Genomic DNA, 18,641 nt, shown 5'->3' with positions numbered 1-18,641 from the left:
CCACTACCTTGTGTTGCTGGTCTGTAGCCCAGCTCTTTGTCCTTTGTTTTCTTTAGCTACAGGGAAAGTATTGAAGTGATGAGCCCCCGTTCTGCACTTCTATTGACTTTCTATTTTTCCCTTTCTTCACCCAGAAAAACCTTTCTGAGAAAAGTAGAGGGCTCCTAGGGCACCTGTCCCTCCAGGGGATAGACAGAAGACTCATTTTGAAGTATAGGCTAATATCAGGCATAAAGGAAAGTGGCCATTAGTTGTCAGCAGTATTTGTACATCTAAAAATAGTTATTTAGGTTGCTACAGTCACGTCATGTGTCCTGATGCAGTGCAAGGAAACCTGTACACTGTTGCTTGACGCACATAAAAGAAATGTTGTGCAAGAGTCACATTTAAATTCCAGTCCTATATTGTTGTTAAGCTTGTGAATCCTCACTTCTCTCTCACTTAATTGCATGGTGTGCCCTACCCGTGTGCAAACAAGGCAGGTTAGGGGGAGCATCATGAGAAGTAAACAAGAGATGAGAAGCAACATCCTTAAGAGGAGCACATGGGGAGTCAGGACTCCTTTACTCTTTTCTGTCCTTTGCCAGGGACCTCCTAGGCAAATTTAAACATCCCGATGTCTCGTTTTTTCTCTTTGTTTAAAACTGAACCAGAATACTGAAAAACATCATGTACAATATTGTTGAGGTCTGCAAAGCATTGTGAAGTTTAAATACTAGTATTTTAGTACAATAATAACCTAAAAATATTGCTGGGGTGCAGGTTGATTTGTAAATTCTCTTTTTTTTCTTCTGTTTGGCGAAAGCTGTAAGCTTCTAGTTTGTGCATTAAGACTTCCGTAAGGCACTTAGGCACGCATTTGAAATTAAGCACGTGCATTAGTTTTTTTCTGAATACACAAAGCTATTCATTAGGGCTTGTAGCAAGACTGATTGTCTAAAGTATGAATAGAATGTGCTTGGGGCACGGGGAAACTCTGCTTTTCAAGCACATATGTATCCTGTTGGTAAAAATTAATAAATAAACCCCCTCCAGTTAGTCATGCACTAGTGTGACCTTCCATCTCCGAGTCCCCCTCTTCCTTGCTATGCATAACACTAAAGTAGGTTATGATCAGTATGGTTAGTGCAGTAAGTGAATGTAACGATGCTAATGAGCCATTTTTTTATAATGATCAGGTTCTCCAGCCCTGCCCAGCAACATGGTATATTTTGGAAGCTCTCAGGATGATGAGGATGAAGAAGAGGAGGAGGAGGAGACAGAGGACGCAAAAACAGCCACAAACAATGCTTCATCATCATGCCAGTCAACCCCCAGGAAAGGAAAAACACATAAACATGTACCAAATGGGCAAGGTAGGTCCTAAGTAGTGATGTTCTCCTGTACTGCCTAGTAAAGAATCTGTGAGCTGAATGTGCTTAATTCTTGTCCGTCCTTCTGGATCTGAGGGAAAAAGGATACAGGCCATAATGGGAAAATGGATCAAGATGTAGTGTTAGCATCTTCTGTTTTAACCTGTTTCTCCTGACAATCTGAAGTCCATCTGTGGCAGAACTGTAACTGCAGGGCTGGAATTATACACACATAAATATGTATAGGCACACAGAGTCACTCTCTCTCTGGCATTCTTGAGACTTGCTTAAATCTAGAATGATTTTATTTTATCAAAGTTAAATATGAGCATTCATAAGTTATCAAAATGCGTGACAGGGGCAACACTTAATTTCTCACATGCAATATTGATACCACAATTGCAGTAGGTTAAGATAACTGCATTCATGTTGTTGATTGAAGGATTTTCTGGAAGAAGCTTTTCCAAGTCAGTTATTTCTTTGCAAATCAACACAAGCTGCATTCATTACACAGTATTTCTGTCATGAAGTCCTTATGCCATGTCTTGATGAATGGATCCATATATATTGCAACGTCATCTAGTGTAGAATGGAAGACCTAAAAGCCACACTGAAAATTTTCTGAGGCTGCTATAATGCTCCACTGTCGAAGTCCTGTGTGATCTGATTCTCTCTCCAGCAAGAGCTCTTGTATCCTAACAACTTTCTGCCTTCTCTGCCTGACAGAATTTCAAAATGGAGCCTGTGCTCTCGGTTCCCTTCTTTAGTTTACCTTCCTTCTGGTGACTGCCATTCAGCTCTCCTCCTCTTAGTAGAAGGACTGAGAGGAAGGTCCCTCTACAGCACACTTTTTGAGTTTTAACCTCTGCCTGCTTTTTTTTCCTCTCCTTTTGTGCTACTCTGCTCTGAAGAAGAGATTAGTAGATCCCAATTACTTCATTGTGCTAGTCCTCATCTCTGCTTTTCAAAAGGGAGTTTTCTATAAAGAACACCCTTGTTACACATACCAAAATTATTTTTCATGACTACATCTGAATCTGGTTTTTATTGCCCACCAAAGCTCAAAAATTCTCTTTTTGTGAACCGTTTGTGGAGAAGTACAAGGGGACGTTAGGCCTAATAGCATTTCAGCTGTCAGCTATGAGCAAGAGTTTTAATCCTATAAAAGCCGTGGATCAAAACTTGGCACTTTAGATTGATTTCTAAATAAAACCCCCCAAATAACAGGCACAAAACTCTACATATGGAAAATGAGAGTGCGTGTAACAGAGCTGCTGCCTTAGTGTTTTAAATGTGATATATCATTACAAAAGGATCTGATCGTGTTCCTTGAGAATGTCCCAGATGGCAGCCACTTTGAAATTAGCTCAAAACCAGAGACACCTGAAATCTTAATTGGGGGTAAGTAAAGGCAAACTTAATGAGCCATCTAATGGCTTCATAATCTTTATCAATATAGATCAGAGTGAACATAAATGAAGCTGCTGCTTTAATAGATCTGCAAGAGACCTTTATAAAATACATAGGAGACAATGTGAGATGTTTTGACAAAGGTGATGAAACAGGAATTCCCAGAGAACGCAGCTGCTGCTTCTTAGTCATTGTCATTTTTTTTTCTCTCCCCCCCCCCCCCCCCCCCCTTTTTTTTTTTTTTTTTAATTAAAATTTCCTTACCCAGGGGTATTCCCATTTTTCAGTGTCTGTTATTTTGGTTGACAGCCAATTGTATTTTTGTTTCCTGTGAATAAAGTAGGTTCTGGTTCATGTGTGTCTGTTTTAAATGAGACCACACACAAAGGCAGACCAGGGACGGGCGCAGCAAATGAACTTAATCTAGCGTGAGAGTCTATTTTTAATGAATTAAAGTCTTTTGTTTTTAATATACAATGTGTAGTCAAGCACTTTGGACCTGAAAATGCTAAGCATTTGCTATGACATAGAACAACAAAGGTTCAGAGCTTGATTAATGTCATTAGACAGTGTCAGATGATTGCTTTGTATTAAATGGGGCCAGAACAACTTTCCTGGGCAAAGTCATTTGTCAATATCCTCTTCTGACGCCATTATGGGACATTATTAGGGTTGCGCACCAAACTATTTATTATAACCTGGCCTGTTGAGCCACCTTTTGGACAGCTAACTCAATGGAGAATGCCTGAGTATGAATAAGAAGCATGTATAACACGTGGCATAGCTTGCTGCATGAATTGAAGTAATTAGCTCAACTGACTTGTTGCCTTCCAACCTTCCCGCTTACATAGATATATTTAAAGCATCGGATTGTTACCTGTGCCTTTGCATCCTCATTTCTTAGGACTTCTGATCACATATACAGCTGTTAGAGAGCAAAGTAAAATGTTTGGCAGGAGAAGTGTTTATTCCCCACATTCATGGGACTGTGGAAAAGGGATATTTAGCAAGTCTTTCCAGGGAGGTACCGAGTCTAAATTGCATCTCCCCGCTGCTGGGAGGAAATTCCAAGTTGTAGGTAAGAGGGTAGGTTTAGGTCTCTGTTTCTTTAAAAGTAATTCTTTGAATTCCTCACAACTAAGTAAGTCCTACTTTGATTTCATTCTGTGGCACAATGGAAGGTTTTCTCTGCAGGCTCTTGAAGGAAATGTTTGCAGGTGCCAAGTGTTTTGTTAGGCAGGCTGGGATCAGAACCTGGAAGATGCAGTTAGGGAGTTGTTGGGTTATCGGTCCCATCAGGAGAGCAAAAGAGGATAGGCGTTCCTCGACTTGAAAGGGCTTGTGGACTGGAAAAGGGCCTCGGGAGGAGCCTCGGAGGGGTGTGCACGGATACAGTTGCGTAGACGACTTTGAAATTGCACGCAGGAGGCTACGGTTCCTCTAATAATGGTTGGCTAATTTCCTTCAGAAGGATGGTTGCAGAATTAGGTATTTCTCACGCCAGCCCAGCAGTTCAAAGGTGGAGAGGAGTGCGCATCTGGGCCAGCATACCTGGCAGTGTCATGTTGGTCTTCAGATGCCTGAGACGGACAATTAAGTTCTGATTGATATTTAGGAAAGCAGAGTTAGCCATTATTATTTGTAACCAGACTTCTTCGTGAAGGAGAGTCTTGTTCCCTTAGCTGAAGCAAACCGGCTCTCGCGTGTCAGAAAACCCAGTGGGTCAGAAATGGTTACTGGCCTGTGCTGTGTTTTGTTACCGTGGTCAGCTAAAACTGTTGTGCATGCCTTCTGGCTGAAATGAGCAGGGGAGAAATTTGTATAGATGCCTTTCTTCTTGGGACTCAAATTTCAAAACAAATCTGGCAGTAGTGCATAGTAAGCAGGCATTGCTGGAAGAAATACTATCCTCTGCATTAGTGCTGTCTTCCTTGCTTACCAGAAATACAGAAGAGTGTTTCGCTTCTCAATTTGCAATGGATAATTTAGCAGAGTAATTTCCTTACATGTGTAATAACAAAGATGATGCAGGAAAAGATCGTAGACAGAGGGTTTTTTTCTTATTTCAGGATACAGTTCAGTACAGTGTTTGTATATCTTAGACTTAAATGGCATATCTTTTACATACCTTACTGTTTGAGTGTGTTGAGAAAATTCTAATTTGTGGTTGCAATTCTTTATTTAGTTTTGGTTTTAACTAAATGTGATATTTGTGAGTGGGTACATAAGACAGAGTCTTAGGCTCATGCATCTTTTTTAGTGAAATTAATCCTGAAGAGGTAAACATTTAGAAGAAAAATATTTTTTGCATCCAGCTAAAATACAGAATGAGAAAATTTCAGGCAGAGTGCTACAATAGTTAATGGGTAGGCAATTATTTTGATGATTTACAGCCTTTTGTTGAAATACCATGGAACCAGTAATTGTTGCAATAAACATTTTTGCACATTTAATTTTTCTGCAAAAATATGTAACATGAAAATTACCCGTTTTGCAGCAATTTACATATTTAAATATGCAAATAAGGCACAACACATTTGGCGATTTGCGGATTTTCAGTAGCTGGATGTATGACCTGTGGAGAAGAATGGGGGAGCTGGAAGTTGCTCGAAAAAATTGAATTGTTATCCTGGTGAGAGACTCGTGATAACAGATAGACACTTCTTGTATGGACTTGCTGCTTAGCCAGTGACCCTTTTGATGTTGTTTGTGCCATAATGTTTAGGTGAGAGTAATAAATTTGTGCTAAGGCGAGACACTTGGTATTGAATTTTTGCAAACAGTGGTGTGGTGTCACATACCAATAATGCTCCTCTCAGTGGCCCAATGTATTCCTGTGCACGTAGGGTTTTGACCTGTGTTATTGATAGTGTCAAAAAGAAATTCGTTGTTATCTGCCATGGTCATCCTGTGTGACTTCTGTTAGCATGCAGCGATGGAAATTTTGTTGCGGAGTTGTCCACTGACAAATTGCGTAGTGTTGCGTTAGGGCTGGAGAAGTGTGGGAGCAGTGGTACCACGCATCTTCAGAGGTTGTCGTGGTGTCTGTTTCTCCTGAAGTACACCTTTGCCACTGACCCTGAGTAGGTAGATCGTGTTGGGGGGCTCCAGAAGACAACTTCTGTCTCTGGAAATGGTTTATAGAAGGCTGAACAGACCCAGCACTTAAGGAAAACAATCAGCAATATTAAAATACTTTGTTTTATGGAAGTGGATCATTGTTTTAGTTCCTTTGAGAGGGGAAAAGAATTATTGCCTGGGTCCTTTAAGGCAGTTTGAGAGCCACATAAATGTTTTCACAGTGACTTAAAACTGAATTAAAGCCAGAGCAAGAATGTTTTTGTACAGTAATGGATATTTAATGCCAGAAAGTTGATTAATATTACATCTCTTCCCAAACATGGTCTATGTAACAACATGAGGTTTGCATTGGAATAGCTGGCTTGGGTTCACAGCATTGGCAAAGCTCCCTTTTCTCCTTCTAAAAACAAAGCTTCTCCCTTTCACTCTTATCTTCCCTCTTTGTTTTGGATAGTTTTATGAATGCACAATCAGTTGCTTTACATGATACGAGCTCTGCAACACGCGGCATATGTGTACATACTGATGTGAAGAGCCGTCTTCGATTAACAGTTGGACTTGATGATACTAAAGGTCCTTGATAACCTAAACGATTCTATGATTCTGTGTATGGTCCATGCCTTCATCTTGCAGACGCTGGCATAAAGCAAAAGGGTTCGTACACCAGTACTGTGCTCTCCCTGCAACAGACTCCCCTGTTACCTCACGTATAAAGCATATCTGGTGCAGAAATAATCTCCAGGAGGGCTTGGGAGAGAAAGCTTTGCCCATGGAGTCAGCACTTGGCTCAACCCAGCCTAGTAATTCTGCTGCTTACACAGTGAAAGCCTGATTGTTGTACATACTATAAATTGGCTTCTGAATGGCTGGCTGGCTGTATCCTATAAAATACTTGCATGCAAATTAATTTGTAGGAATACTTCAGAAAATGGCTGAAAACACAATAAATGTTGGTCGCTCACTGCAATGTCAATTCCTGTAGTAAATGCTTAGTTAATTGGTAGTAATTGAGTCCATCTGTGGCTTTACTTGGTCAAAAATTTTTTTAGCTATTAGTATAGCTGCACCTAGCACACACAGAGTTGGCACAGTTTGCGTGGGTTTGTGTAGGGATTCTTTATTACAGTTCCAAATGAGATACCCAAAGTCCCTGGCTGGGATGTTGGGTGAATATTGGTGCCCAGGGTCCAGTTCCCCTGTTGCAGGGAGCACTGTGATGCATCCGTGGGGATCACACCTGCCATAAGGTTTTGCTCTGCTGCCATAAATTATATCAGTGGTTTAAAAACCTCCAGTGCTTGCAAGTTTTGAATATAGTGCTTCAGTTCCTTTGCATTTGATCATCACTGCTAACCAGAAGACCCACAAGTATTTCACCCTGGGACTCTTACTGTTTCAGCTTAATGATAATAATAATTGCTTTGGAGGACACAGCATTTTTTGAGCAGAAGCATTCAGATAGGTATGGATAAAAGGATATCAGTTTACTTCATTTGAAGTGTCTGATAATTTATTGGCACTTTTAATTATTTGTTAGTAGTGCTCTTACCTTTAACTAAAAGCTGTTCTGAAAATACAGAGCTGTTAAGGTAGCGTAAAATAATAATAATTTGGGACTGCAAAAGATTTCTTCCTGTAATAATGTGATTTTCACTATTTGTGGGTTGAACTTTTTTCCTGACTTTCTGGTTTTTAAATGAAATTATTGCTTTAGAGATGAAACCTTTGTTGACTACTCTTTCATGAGGAAAAAAACCCTGGGAGCAGAACTTTGGATATTGCGCGTGTCAGAGTTATCTCTAGGATAGGAGATTGTAGCTGGGGCGCACCTGTATCTGGGCATAGTAAAGCATAAGGTACACCTTTTTTGCTTTTCTGAATGCCTCAGAAATATTGAAGAGCTGGCAGACACAAAGGAGAATGCAGTTTACTGCACAGGAAAACACAAAAGAATCAGCAGTCATTATATTGTTGGGGTTTTAGGGGTTTTGTTATTTTCCATCCTCAGAAGTGGGTGTTTCAGTCTTAGTTGCTCTTCAACAATGAGATTTCTTTGGGGAGTTTTTTGGTCTTTTTTTGGCCATTTCTTTTTTTTACTGAACTGTCTTACTAGGTCTTAGGGCCAGAGTTTAATCCTGTGTTGTACCAAATAACTTATTCATTGTCTCAATAAATTCTACATTTTTACTCAGGTGGGGGCAAAATCATAGTCCGGGGGATTTCCATGCCCCCAGCCCCCCTGTAAATGCTTAGCTTGTGATAATGTTTTGTAATTAATCAAGTTAATGTTTTGATACTTGTTCACATAATATGTTTGTGAATTATGCAGAACTTATTACTGCAGAAAGGTTTTTATACCTATTTAGCTGGATATAAAAATATTCTAGGTGTTGGAAGAAACAGACACTGATTTTTATAGAAACTGATACCATCTACTAGAGACAGCTTGACTAGGACTGTTTTGCATCTGCATCTCTCCCTTTTTATTGTTTTCAGGCTTTAAGCTTTTTAAGCTTTTCCTGTGAGACTGAAGATTTTTTCTCTCCCATTTCTCTCTTCCTCCTTTCAAGAATCTTACAAATTAAGACAAAAGATAATTACTCAGAGGGTAAAACTGGCAGGGTTCCCACGACACTTAAAATTAATGAGCTGTTGCATATAAAATATACCTTGTCTCATGTTCGCTGGGGTTTGGTGGTGGTGGCGTTTTTTTTTGGTGAACCATTAAAGTGCACAATTTGGCTTTTTGGCTGTGTTTTCTGTTTTAGTAATTTTCAGTTTATAAGGCGGCAACTGAATACAGAAAACTCATCTCTCTGACAATGTTTCCATATGAGCAGATCAGTATATGCAATTTGTTCCCCCCGAAGGAAAATATCCCTTGCAGTGATGAAATACATATCAATGAAGCTGCCATTGGTTGTTTGTGCTATGTCTTATTAAAAATAAATAGTCGTTCTTTGTGTGTCTATAGCGCCTTCCACCTGATGTGAGAACTCCTTACAGAGGAGGATAAATGTATTGTCATGAACTCCCTGAGAGGGGTTGGCAATTATTATCGGTTCCATCACTGGAAATGAGACACGGAGGTTATGCGACTTTCACTGAAATCACGGAAAAATCCTTGGCGGGCTGGGGCAGCGCCAGTTGCTCCTGAGCGCGGGAGTGACGGAGCCACGGGGGAATTAGCAGTGACTTCGCTGCCGACAGCTTTTCTCTTGTTCTTACTCAATTTATGCAAGAGGGAAGAGAGGAGGAAGAGCAATTGTGATTTTTTTTAAAATTGTTTTTACATAATCTGCTTCAACACTTAGGACCTACTGAATATGAGAAGTGACCTGAATAACAAATCTGTCAATAGCGTGCTGGAGTTTTGGCTTTTAGAGGTGTGGTGGGAAGGTAGATGGCTGGTTGGGGAGGTTTGAAGGTAGGTGTCTACTCCAGAGCGGTTTAGATGCCCCTTTTCTGTCCAGCAGGATTGTTGGTTGTTTATTATTACTACTATTACTGCTGCTACTAGTGTGATACTACAGGACATCTATAGAGACAACTAAGCTTCACAATTTAGATAAAAAGGTATGTACATCATGTTTAGTGAGAAAAGAAGGCTTTCATTTCACAAGAAACCAGTAATTTAATTCATCTAGTTAATATTCCCAAACAGATGTTGTGTGTTGTGTGTAGTAAATAGTTTTTAGATACATGTGCTATGAAGTATTGATGGATTTTCTTATTTACGTCCTTTCCTAAACCCTGGCCAAAAAGGCAGGGGTAAAACCCAAGAGCAGATGAGCAGAGAAGGCAGGAGGGCACTTGGTGTTGTGGGTGTTGGATCACAAGCCCTGGGAACCTCTGCCAAGTGCTTCACTGAAAAGGGGGCAGCACTGACATAAATTCACATTTATGATTAACAAACAAATAGAGAAATGTGATGTGTGTCTGTTTGTTTTTAACCTCAGCTTTTCGTGTTCCCTGACAACAAAAGAACAGTGACAGTTCTTCAGTTCAGCAGAGGCACAGGAACAGAACTTGCTGAGATAGACTTGTATATGCTTGCATAATACTGTACAAAAAATGTGGTTTCTGTTCTGTGCTTTCTTACCCCTTCACTTCGGCAGAAGGCTAGGGTGCTCACTGTAGGTCCCAGCATTACTGCATATGACATATTCCAAAATTATTTTAGTATTTTCCTTTCTTCGCAGAAGTACCTTTTTCTATTTGCATCTCGTCTGCTACAGGCAAACTGCTGTCGGTTTGGTTCAGCAGTTTGGATACTGATGAAAACAAAACATGCTTTTTCATGGAACATTTCCTTTCTTTTGCTTTAATGTAAAAATAAATCCCTTTTCTGTTTAGGTTATGTTTAGAATTCCCTTGCTGCAACAGCAAAAAATTAATTAAAACTGTCATAAACAAAAATCAAACTGATAAGTCTAAATTTAGGTCAATCAAAACAGTAATATACCTTGTATGTTTAAATTTGGATATTGAAGATAATGTGTGTTAACAAGCAAAGGAAATACTTTAGTAAATCTGTTCATGTAAAGAAATATGCAAAATAGCGCTTCTATTTCTGTATTGATTTTACTTTAGATGTAAGAAGACACTCACTGAATACCCAACACTGACAGCAGAGAAAGTTTGGGTTGTTTTGAATTAAGAGGTTGGTCTAGTATGATTTTTTTTTCTTTTTTTTTTTTTTTTTTTTTTCCTTAATAGTCTGGTTTTCTCTCTTCTCAGTTTTCAATGGGTCCAGCAAATCATCGAAGGAGAAAGAACCTGCTCAGAAACACAAAAGCAAAGAGGCCACACCAGGGAAGGAGAGGAACAGCGAACATAAGGCTGAGAGCCGAAAAGACCAGGCTGCTGCTAATCACCATCCTACTGCAAACACTGGCTCCTCTACGAAAGGGCTCACCGCTAACAGCAACCACCACACTCTTCATAGATCGGCTCAGGACTTAAGGAAACAGGTAAGGAATTGTACTTAACTGTGGACACATGGGAAACGCAGACTTTTAAGGTGCCAGCTCCATTTTTCACTGCCTGGCATAGACTGAACGTGGCAGTCCTCTAAAGCAGAGACTTGAAAGTCTCCTTGAAAGAAAACAGCAGAGAGTTAATTTTCAGTGAAAGAGAGAGAAAGAGAAAAAGAAGGAATAAAGACAACTGATGCATACAGGAAGTCAGTATGATAAAGCATGCTTTACAACCCTGTTTTTATGTTACCCAGCATATACATATGAAAGAGTGAAGTTCACATCGCTATTTATTAAAACTTTCTGACGGGCACTCTTGTTGGCCTCTCAGCTGACGGTGCAAGGTGGGCAGCACATGGAAGAATGAACAAATTTTGTGTATGGCTGGTGTGCCCAGGTTGTCTTAGAGGCTCACTGGCACTGTAGAGAAGCTGACATTACATTCAGGTGAGCAACACAAAGCTCAGAGGCCTGCTCAGCGCTGGGGCCAGGCCTGGTTAACATCTCCATCAATGACCTGGACGAGGGGATCGAGCGCTCCCTCAGTAAGCTGGAGGCGACACCAAGCTGGGGGGAGTGTTGATGGGCTGGGGGGCAGGAGGCTCTGCAGGGGGGTCTGGGCAGGCTGGGCCGATGGGCCGAGGCCACTTGTAGGAGGTTCAACACGGCTCCGTGCCGGGTCCCACACCCGGGTGACACCCACCGCCCGCAGCGCTGCGGGCTGGGGGCAGGGGGCTGGGAACTGCCCGGCGGGGAAGGGCCGGGGGGGGCCGGTCAGCAGGCGGCTGGGCATGAGCCCCCAGCGTGCCCAGGTGGCCAAGGGGGCCAGCAGCACCCTGGCTGGTGTCAGCAATAGTGTGGCCAGCAGGACCCGGGCAGTGACCGTCCCCTGTGCTGGGCACTGGTGAGGCCGCACCTTGAGCCCTGGGCTCAGCTCTGGCCCCTCACTGCAGGGGGGCACTGAGGGGCTGGAGCGTGACCAGAGCGGGGCAGGGGCAGGGGCTGGGGCAGGGGCTGGGGCAGGGGCTGAGGGGGGAGGCTGGGGGAACCGGGGGCTTCAGCCTGGAGAGGAGGGAGCTCGGGGGGGACCATACAGCTCTCCTCAAGGAGCAGAGGGAGTCAGTCCCTTCTCATAGGTAAGTGACAGGGCAAGAGGAAACTGCCTCAAGCTGTGCCAGGGGAGGTTTAGATCAGATATTAGGAAAAATTCCTTCACCAAAAGGGCTGTCAAGCTCTGGAGCAGTCTGGCCACGGAGGTGGTGGAGTCACCATCCCTGGAGGTGTTTAAAACCCACGTAGATGCAGTGATTAGGGACAGGGTTTAGTGGTGGCCTTGGCAGTGCTACGTTAACAGTTGGACTTGACTACGTTAAAGGTCTTTTCCAACCTAAATGATTCTATATTTCTATAATTCTATGATTTTCAATTGTGCAATGCAAAATGGAGAGAAATTCTAAAGCAATGCAGGTATGAGCAACAGTCACACCACATAGACTCATCACGGTACAGTCCTCAAGCTTCAGAAAGTAAGGGGGCTGTAAGGTGAGCTGATCATCTTTTTCTGTTTATTTTTTAAAAATGAGTAGGCATTTGAATTTTCTTCTGAAACCCATAGTAACATAAGTACTTTCTTACCAAGTTAAATGTGGTTGTAATGAATTAAAGGTGGATTGTGCGTGTTGTCTGACAGAAAGACTTTGCTTGTACAAAACCTTACACTTACCAGTTATGTGACATTGCTAAATTTTCAGACCTTGTCCCGAGTTTTTGACTTTTTCATTATTATCCAAAAGGAGAGTTGTTTTCTGAGGGTGTGAGTCGTACATTCCTCCTTCTTCCAGTATGTTTTTGCTCCTTGTTCATGTGCATTTACATGGTTTATTTATGTGTGTGGTTTTTATTTTGGTCAGCCTTACAGAAAATAAAGGCAAAACACGAGACATTACTGGAGATTTTCTTTTTTCCTCTCTTTCTTTCCTCTTCTGGTGTGCCCTTGCACTTGTCATGCATTCCCTCTCTTTCTTCCTCCCTTGCTGTCTTCGCAAATCCCCTACATCAAAGGGGCTGTGGGCAAAGGAACTGCAGTTCAATGGGGCCCTCTCTTGGCCTGAGATGGTAATTTAGCTCTGCAAAACTATCAGTGCGGAAGTATTTTTATGAATGAATTCGAGATCAGTTGCAGAACTTGAATTTGTTTGGGACCAAAACTGTCGTTCGTATTGCTAATGTTGCTGTTATTACTGGGGTTGTTATATAAGACGTTGCTTGTTGGCTTTGTTTTGTGTATGTATGTGTCTGGAGGCTGTATTCCACGTGCTATGGAGAGGTGTGTGTCCAGATCAAATCCAACACATTGCTGCAGGACTATGTGCTCGTCTCATTTGCTTTTTAAAAGACAAAAAAAAATTAATATGTATTGTACCATCTTTACTTCAAGGCAACTGTTCAGTGAAGTGGGGAAAAGAGTGGTCTGAAAAAAAATACATGTTAGCAAAACTGACAAGATAGCTGAAAAGCAAAAATAAGGCCATTGGTATCCCTAGTTTCACCTTTAGCTCAAGACTTTGAGTCTGTAAGGCTGATGTCAGTCACTTTGTTACTACAAGGTGATCTGCTTAGTGGGTGAGGGAAAGGCTGTGGGTGCTGCCTACGTAGACTTTAGTAAAGCCTTTGACACCATTTCCCACTGCGTTGTCCTGGAGAAACTGGCTGCTGGTGGCTTGGACGGGCGTACTCTGCGCTGGGTGAAAACTGGCTGGGTGAATGCAGTGACATCCAGGTGGTGGCCGGTCACAAGCGGCGTTCCCCAGGCTCAGCGCTGGGGCCAGGCCTGGTTAATGTCTCCATCAATGACCTGGACGAGGGGATCGAGCGCTCCCTCAGTAAGCTGGAGGCGACACCAAGCTGGGGGGAGTGTTGATGGGCTGGGGGGCAGGAGGCTCTGCAGGGGGGTCTGGGCAGGCTGGGCCGATGGGCCGAGGCCACTTGTAGGAGGTTCAACACGGCTCCGTGCCGGGTCCCACACCCGGGTGACACCCACCCCCCGCAGCGCTGCGGGCTGGGGGCAGGGGGCTGGGAACTGCCCGGCGGGGAAGGGCCGGGGGGGGCCGGTCAGCAGGCGGCTGGGCATGAGCCCCCAGCGTGCCCAGGTGGCCAAGGGGGCCAGCAGCACCCTGGCTGGTGTCAGCAATAGTGTGGCCAGCAGGACCCGGGCAGTGACCGTCCCCTGTGCTGGGCACTGGTGAGGCCGCACCTTGAGCCCTGGGCTCAGCTCTGGCCCCTCACTGCAGGGGGGCACTGAGGGGCTGGAGCGTGACCAGAGCGGGGCAGGGGCTGGGGCAGGGGCAGGGCAACTGGGGGTGTTCAGCCTGGATAAAATGGGAAACAGCTTCAAAAGTTGTGCCAGGGGAGTTTTAGGCTGGACTTTAGGAAAAATTCCTTCAGTGAAGGGGTTGACAAGCATTGGTACAGGCAGCCCAGGGAAGTGGTTGAGTCACATCCCTGGAGGTATTTAAAAGATGTGCAGGTGTGGTGCTTAGGGGCAGGGTTTAGTGGTGGATTGGCAGTGTTGGGTTAATGGGTGGACTAGATGATCTTACAGGCCTTTTCCAATTTAAATGATTCTGTGATTCTGTTTGAATTTAATTTACTTCCTCCTTATGTGCTCAGTGTAAGCAATGCCTCGGGATGGAGCTGTGTCATAGACCCCCATTTGGTGAACCTGCGCACCTGGCAGTGTGGCCAATTTTTTAGGCTGACTCTGTGTGTTTGGTTGGTTTAGGGGGAGACATATCAACAGTAGAAAGGTAGGAACATGCCTACCACAATTTCTTGTTTCTTTTCGTTCCAATCATCTCATGTGTCCTCAGAAACAAGTACAGACCAAGAACATGTAGGTGATGACTGACCAGCCAGATTTTCACGTTTGTCAGTGTGAAATCCTGAGTCCACCTGTTGCTTTGATGGTGGGCTATGACCACCTTATTTGTTGTACTTGTTTCCAGCTGGAAGACATTTGTTGCAGCCTATTCCCATTTGAAGTGTGGTCTGTTCTTGTCTATATAGCACTGCTGCATCTTAAACATTATGCTGTCCTCTATGAAAACACTCAAGATACTTGTGGGTATCCGGGGAGGGAAGAGGGAGAAGCATTTGAAAACCATCGAGTTGTGTCTGCTCTAGAAAGATGATGGTCTTGAGGAAGTTGGCAGGGGTGTTTGTTTCTTGTGGGGTCTCCTCAGTTAGCAACCAGAGAGAAATAAGTGAACTCCTTATGGTATTCTCAAAGCCAGATGTTCTCTACTTCAAGTGCTGTTCATCATTGGAGTAATCACTTGGTTTGAATACAAACTCAGAATAATGTGCTTATAATTTAAGATTGGAGGTTAGATAGCCAAAGCTTATATACCTGTTCAGTTCAAGATTTGGTCCTGAGAGATCTAAGCCCTCGTGTGGAGGTATTCTAACAACTTTAAACAATTGTGATAAGTTGCTGTTTTCTTGATGAATTCAGTTTTGCAGAGTTTTGTATCTTGGCAGTTTTAATTCTGTCCTAAAGCTGATGAGGCTGATGGTGTGTTTTCCTTTGAAATACAGGAGCTGTGGGATTCTGCCTTTCTCCACAAGCACTTTCTCCGTGACTGTGTTTTGTCCTTAGGCCCTGTGCCACCACCCCTTGCTGAAGGAGTGCCCCAGGTGGCCCTTCAGGCTTCTGGTCACAACTTCCTCAGAAAAAAATCACTGGAAGGCTGGAGCGATAAGACGCCTCCTCGCAGCCTGACTGCTTGCTCTGAGGTATAGCTGTGGCCTCCTTGAAACCTTCTGGTAGAGGAGACTGCACAACAGCCATTGACAGCTTCTTCCAGCGTTTTCCTTTTCTGCTACTGAGCATGTTTTCCTAGTTGTGCCTTGGATCATTGTTGTAGTCCACTAAAGGGTTTTTTTTCCTCCTGCTTTTCCCAGTGAACATGGAAAAAGCAGTTACTGTCTCTTTTCAGAGGAGCTCCTTATGAATCGAAGACTGCTACAGAGTTCTCCCATAGGCTTCTCTTTCAGACCAAATAAGCTCAGCTCTCTTGGCTTTTCAGTAGAGATCATTTTTTCCAACTACTTGAGCGCTTTGTGCTCCTTTAGACTTACTCCACTGTCTGAAGTTTTTTCAAAGTGTGGGCCCAGTGCTGGGTCCAGCCCTGGTCAGGGAGGCCGGTGCTTTCCCGTCCCTTGCATTCACCGTTCTGAATTCATAATAGGTCTTGGAAAGTGACTTGCGTGCTTTGTACTACGGTTGTGTTTTGCATCTCGCTGTGGTCCCCAGATGTTATCTCCTCCCTCCCCTACATGCATTTGATTTGTCCTTCCTAAAAGTAGTGCTTCCTCAAATTGTAGAAATGTTCTGAAATAAGTTCTTCAAGATTGCCTTTGATTTGGACCTTGTCTCCAGAGGGCTTATTACAGCCCCTTCCAGGTGTGTGTCACTGAGAAATTTTATGATAATCCAAGTTACTGATGGAAGTACTTGGTAGAGCCAAGGCCAAGACAAGTCCCTGCAGAAAGTCACCTGAAATGCTCTCCAAGGATGGCAGTGAACGATGACAACAGTAACTTCTCTTGAGGGTGGCTTTATTTAATCCCTTGTGAAGCGCTTTAGAGTAATTATTCATAGTAATGTCTACGACGTGTCTCATGAGCTTGTTTAACGGAATGCCATGTGGCACAGTGGAAGCCCTGCTGAAACAGAGGTGTTTCTTTACCTGCTCAGCCAGCAGTCTACCAGAAGATGATTAAATAAGCTTGATGTGCTATTTTGGCAAAACTATGGGTAGGATTTTTTGTTTTGCTTGTATTCTTTTTTTTTTTTTTGACATTATCTTACTATTGTTTGTGTATTTACAAAATAACTTTTTGATAGTTTGTTCCAGAATGATTTTATGGTTTGAAGTTAGACTTTGCCTGCCCTCAGCTTATTTCCAAGAGCCATGCCCTAAGGTTATCTAGGTACATTTTAGCTTACTGGGGTTTACTTCCTAGCTCTTTTGCTGAAATTGCTTATGTTATGTATCTGGTTGGTTATGTTAGGTATCTGGTAAGCATTCAACCAGTGGTACTTTTGGTGAAGACTAATGCCAAAGAAGCACAAACACTTTAGCCAAACTTGCATTTGTTTTCCTTCCTTGTGTAGTGGTTGATCTCTGCTGTTCTTTGTCGTCTTTGTATTTTTAAGGTATTTATAATTTCTTTTCTGTTTCATTTTATGAAAGTGAAGTTTTTTTAGCTCCTTGGCTTTTCTGATTTTACGCATGCCTGCTTTTGCTGTTGTTGCATAGTTGCTCTTAGTCACATAATCACGTTTCCACTTTTTTACTGTGATTCTCTTCTAATTTTCCAGTCATTAGAGGACTGTGTGAAAGGCATAATGGCCTGTGTTTTCTGCCATTCCTCTGAGTGGGAATTGCTTTGCTTTGGGGTGGGGTTTTTTTGCTGTTTGTTTTGTTTGCCTTTTTTTTTTTTAAGTCTTTGTCCTTTCTCTACTGTTGTCACATCTTAGAATGAAAACTCATTTCATGATCACTGTCACCCAGATCACCTTTCCTTTCTAGTTCTCAATCAATTCTTCTCTATTAGTCTAGGTGAAATCTGTAATCGATGTTCTTGGCTATTTATAAAGCCAGAGATGTTGACTGCTGCAGGCAAGAGGCAGTGTCTTAGCAGCTCTACCCCGGTCTGCTCTGCAGCATGAAAAAGGGCTGTAAAAGTCAAACCTAAGCCTCCATTTCAAATGCAGAGTACTGCCTGAATTTCAAGGAAAATGGGTAAACGAATTTCTCTTAGCAAGTGTTTGCTTTCAAGATGATATCTCATATGTCTTTGGAAAGCTCAAGGTAAAAACTGGTGTCATCAGTTAACTGGATTTTCCTTAACTGTTTTTCTACCTTGGAAGCACAGGAAGGACAGGAATATGGATGGGTTTTAAAAGCATGTCATTCCTGCTCCAGCTTCTGGAGCACAAAGGAGAAAATGCACACAGTGAACGTGTGTTGTACACATACATGTGTGTGTACACAGAATGCCCACGTTCCAGTTCCTCTTCTGCAAGTCACTTAATGCAGGACCATAGCGTGATCTTTTCAGTCTCTATTTGATCCCTGTTTTATAACAGTTTATCCTTACTTTATAAGTGAAGACAATTCTTGCATTTATATGGGGGAAGCTTCCATTGTTACGAATTTGGCAAGGAATTTGAAATCCCACAGGGAAGTATTATAACTTTGCAGGAATGGTGTTATTCACCTGAGTGCTGATGAGGGCTGATTGTACTATATGCTTTCCCTTTGAGCACTTTAATCAAAACGATCCTGATTTTTGGATATGTTTGTCAATTTTGGGGTATCTTTTTCTGCATTTACAGTAGTTTAAGGAGGTGAGAAGGCAGTGTTTAAACCTCAAACAAATTTCAGCATTTAAACTTGGACTTCATTTTCTTCGTAGTGGAGCTTAGCTTTGACAGTGCTGAGCTGTAACAATTCCCTTCGAAGCTGAGGGTTGTTTTCAGTGCTTAACACGTCTTACAGTGAAAGTACAAATTCTAGTTTCATAGCTGGGTTTAAATGTCTAACAGGAAGCAGTGGAGTCTAGCAATTTCAAGTTGCAATGACATTTTAGTGGGTGATGAATATGATCTAATAAATGTGTGTCAGCAAAACTGCTCAGATATCAAACTTTCAAAAAATGCATTGAACTGCTGTATGCATTTTTATTTCAAATTAATAACTTCAGGAACAAGATGCCTCCCAAGATTTTATATATGTGATAGACTGGATTC

General features: G+C 42.5%; 1 protein-coding gene across 3 annotated transcripts in view; it reads left to right on the top strand.

The window, feature by feature from the left end:
• Nucleotides 1-18,641, top strand: part of JARID2 (jumonji and AT-rich interaction domain containing 2) — a 100,155-nt gene that overhangs the window by 48,219 nt on the left and 33,295 nt on the right. For all 3 annotated transcript variants that reach the window (XM_056331035.1, XM_056331036.1, XM_056331034.1), the window contains 2 exons: nucleotides 1,179-1,355; nucleotides 10,584-10,816. In XM_056331035.1, coding sequence (XP_056187010.1) covers nucleotides 1,202-1,355; nucleotides 10,584-10,816 — 387 coding nt within the window. In that variant the 5' untranslated portion in view covers nucleotides 1,179-1,201. The remainder of the gene's footprint in view (nucleotides 1-1,178; nucleotides 1,356-10,583; nucleotides 10,817-18,641) is intronic.

The sequence above is a fragment of the Falco biarmicus genome, chromosome 3, assembly GCF_023638135.1.
Source record: "Falco biarmicus isolate bFalBia1 chromosome 3, bFalBia1.pri, whole genome shotgun sequence".
Taxonomy (NCBI): domain Eukaryota; kingdom Metazoa; phylum Chordata; class Aves; order Falconiformes; family Falconidae; genus Falco; species Falco biarmicus.
This window is presented reverse-complemented; position numbering and strand designations above follow the sequence as displayed.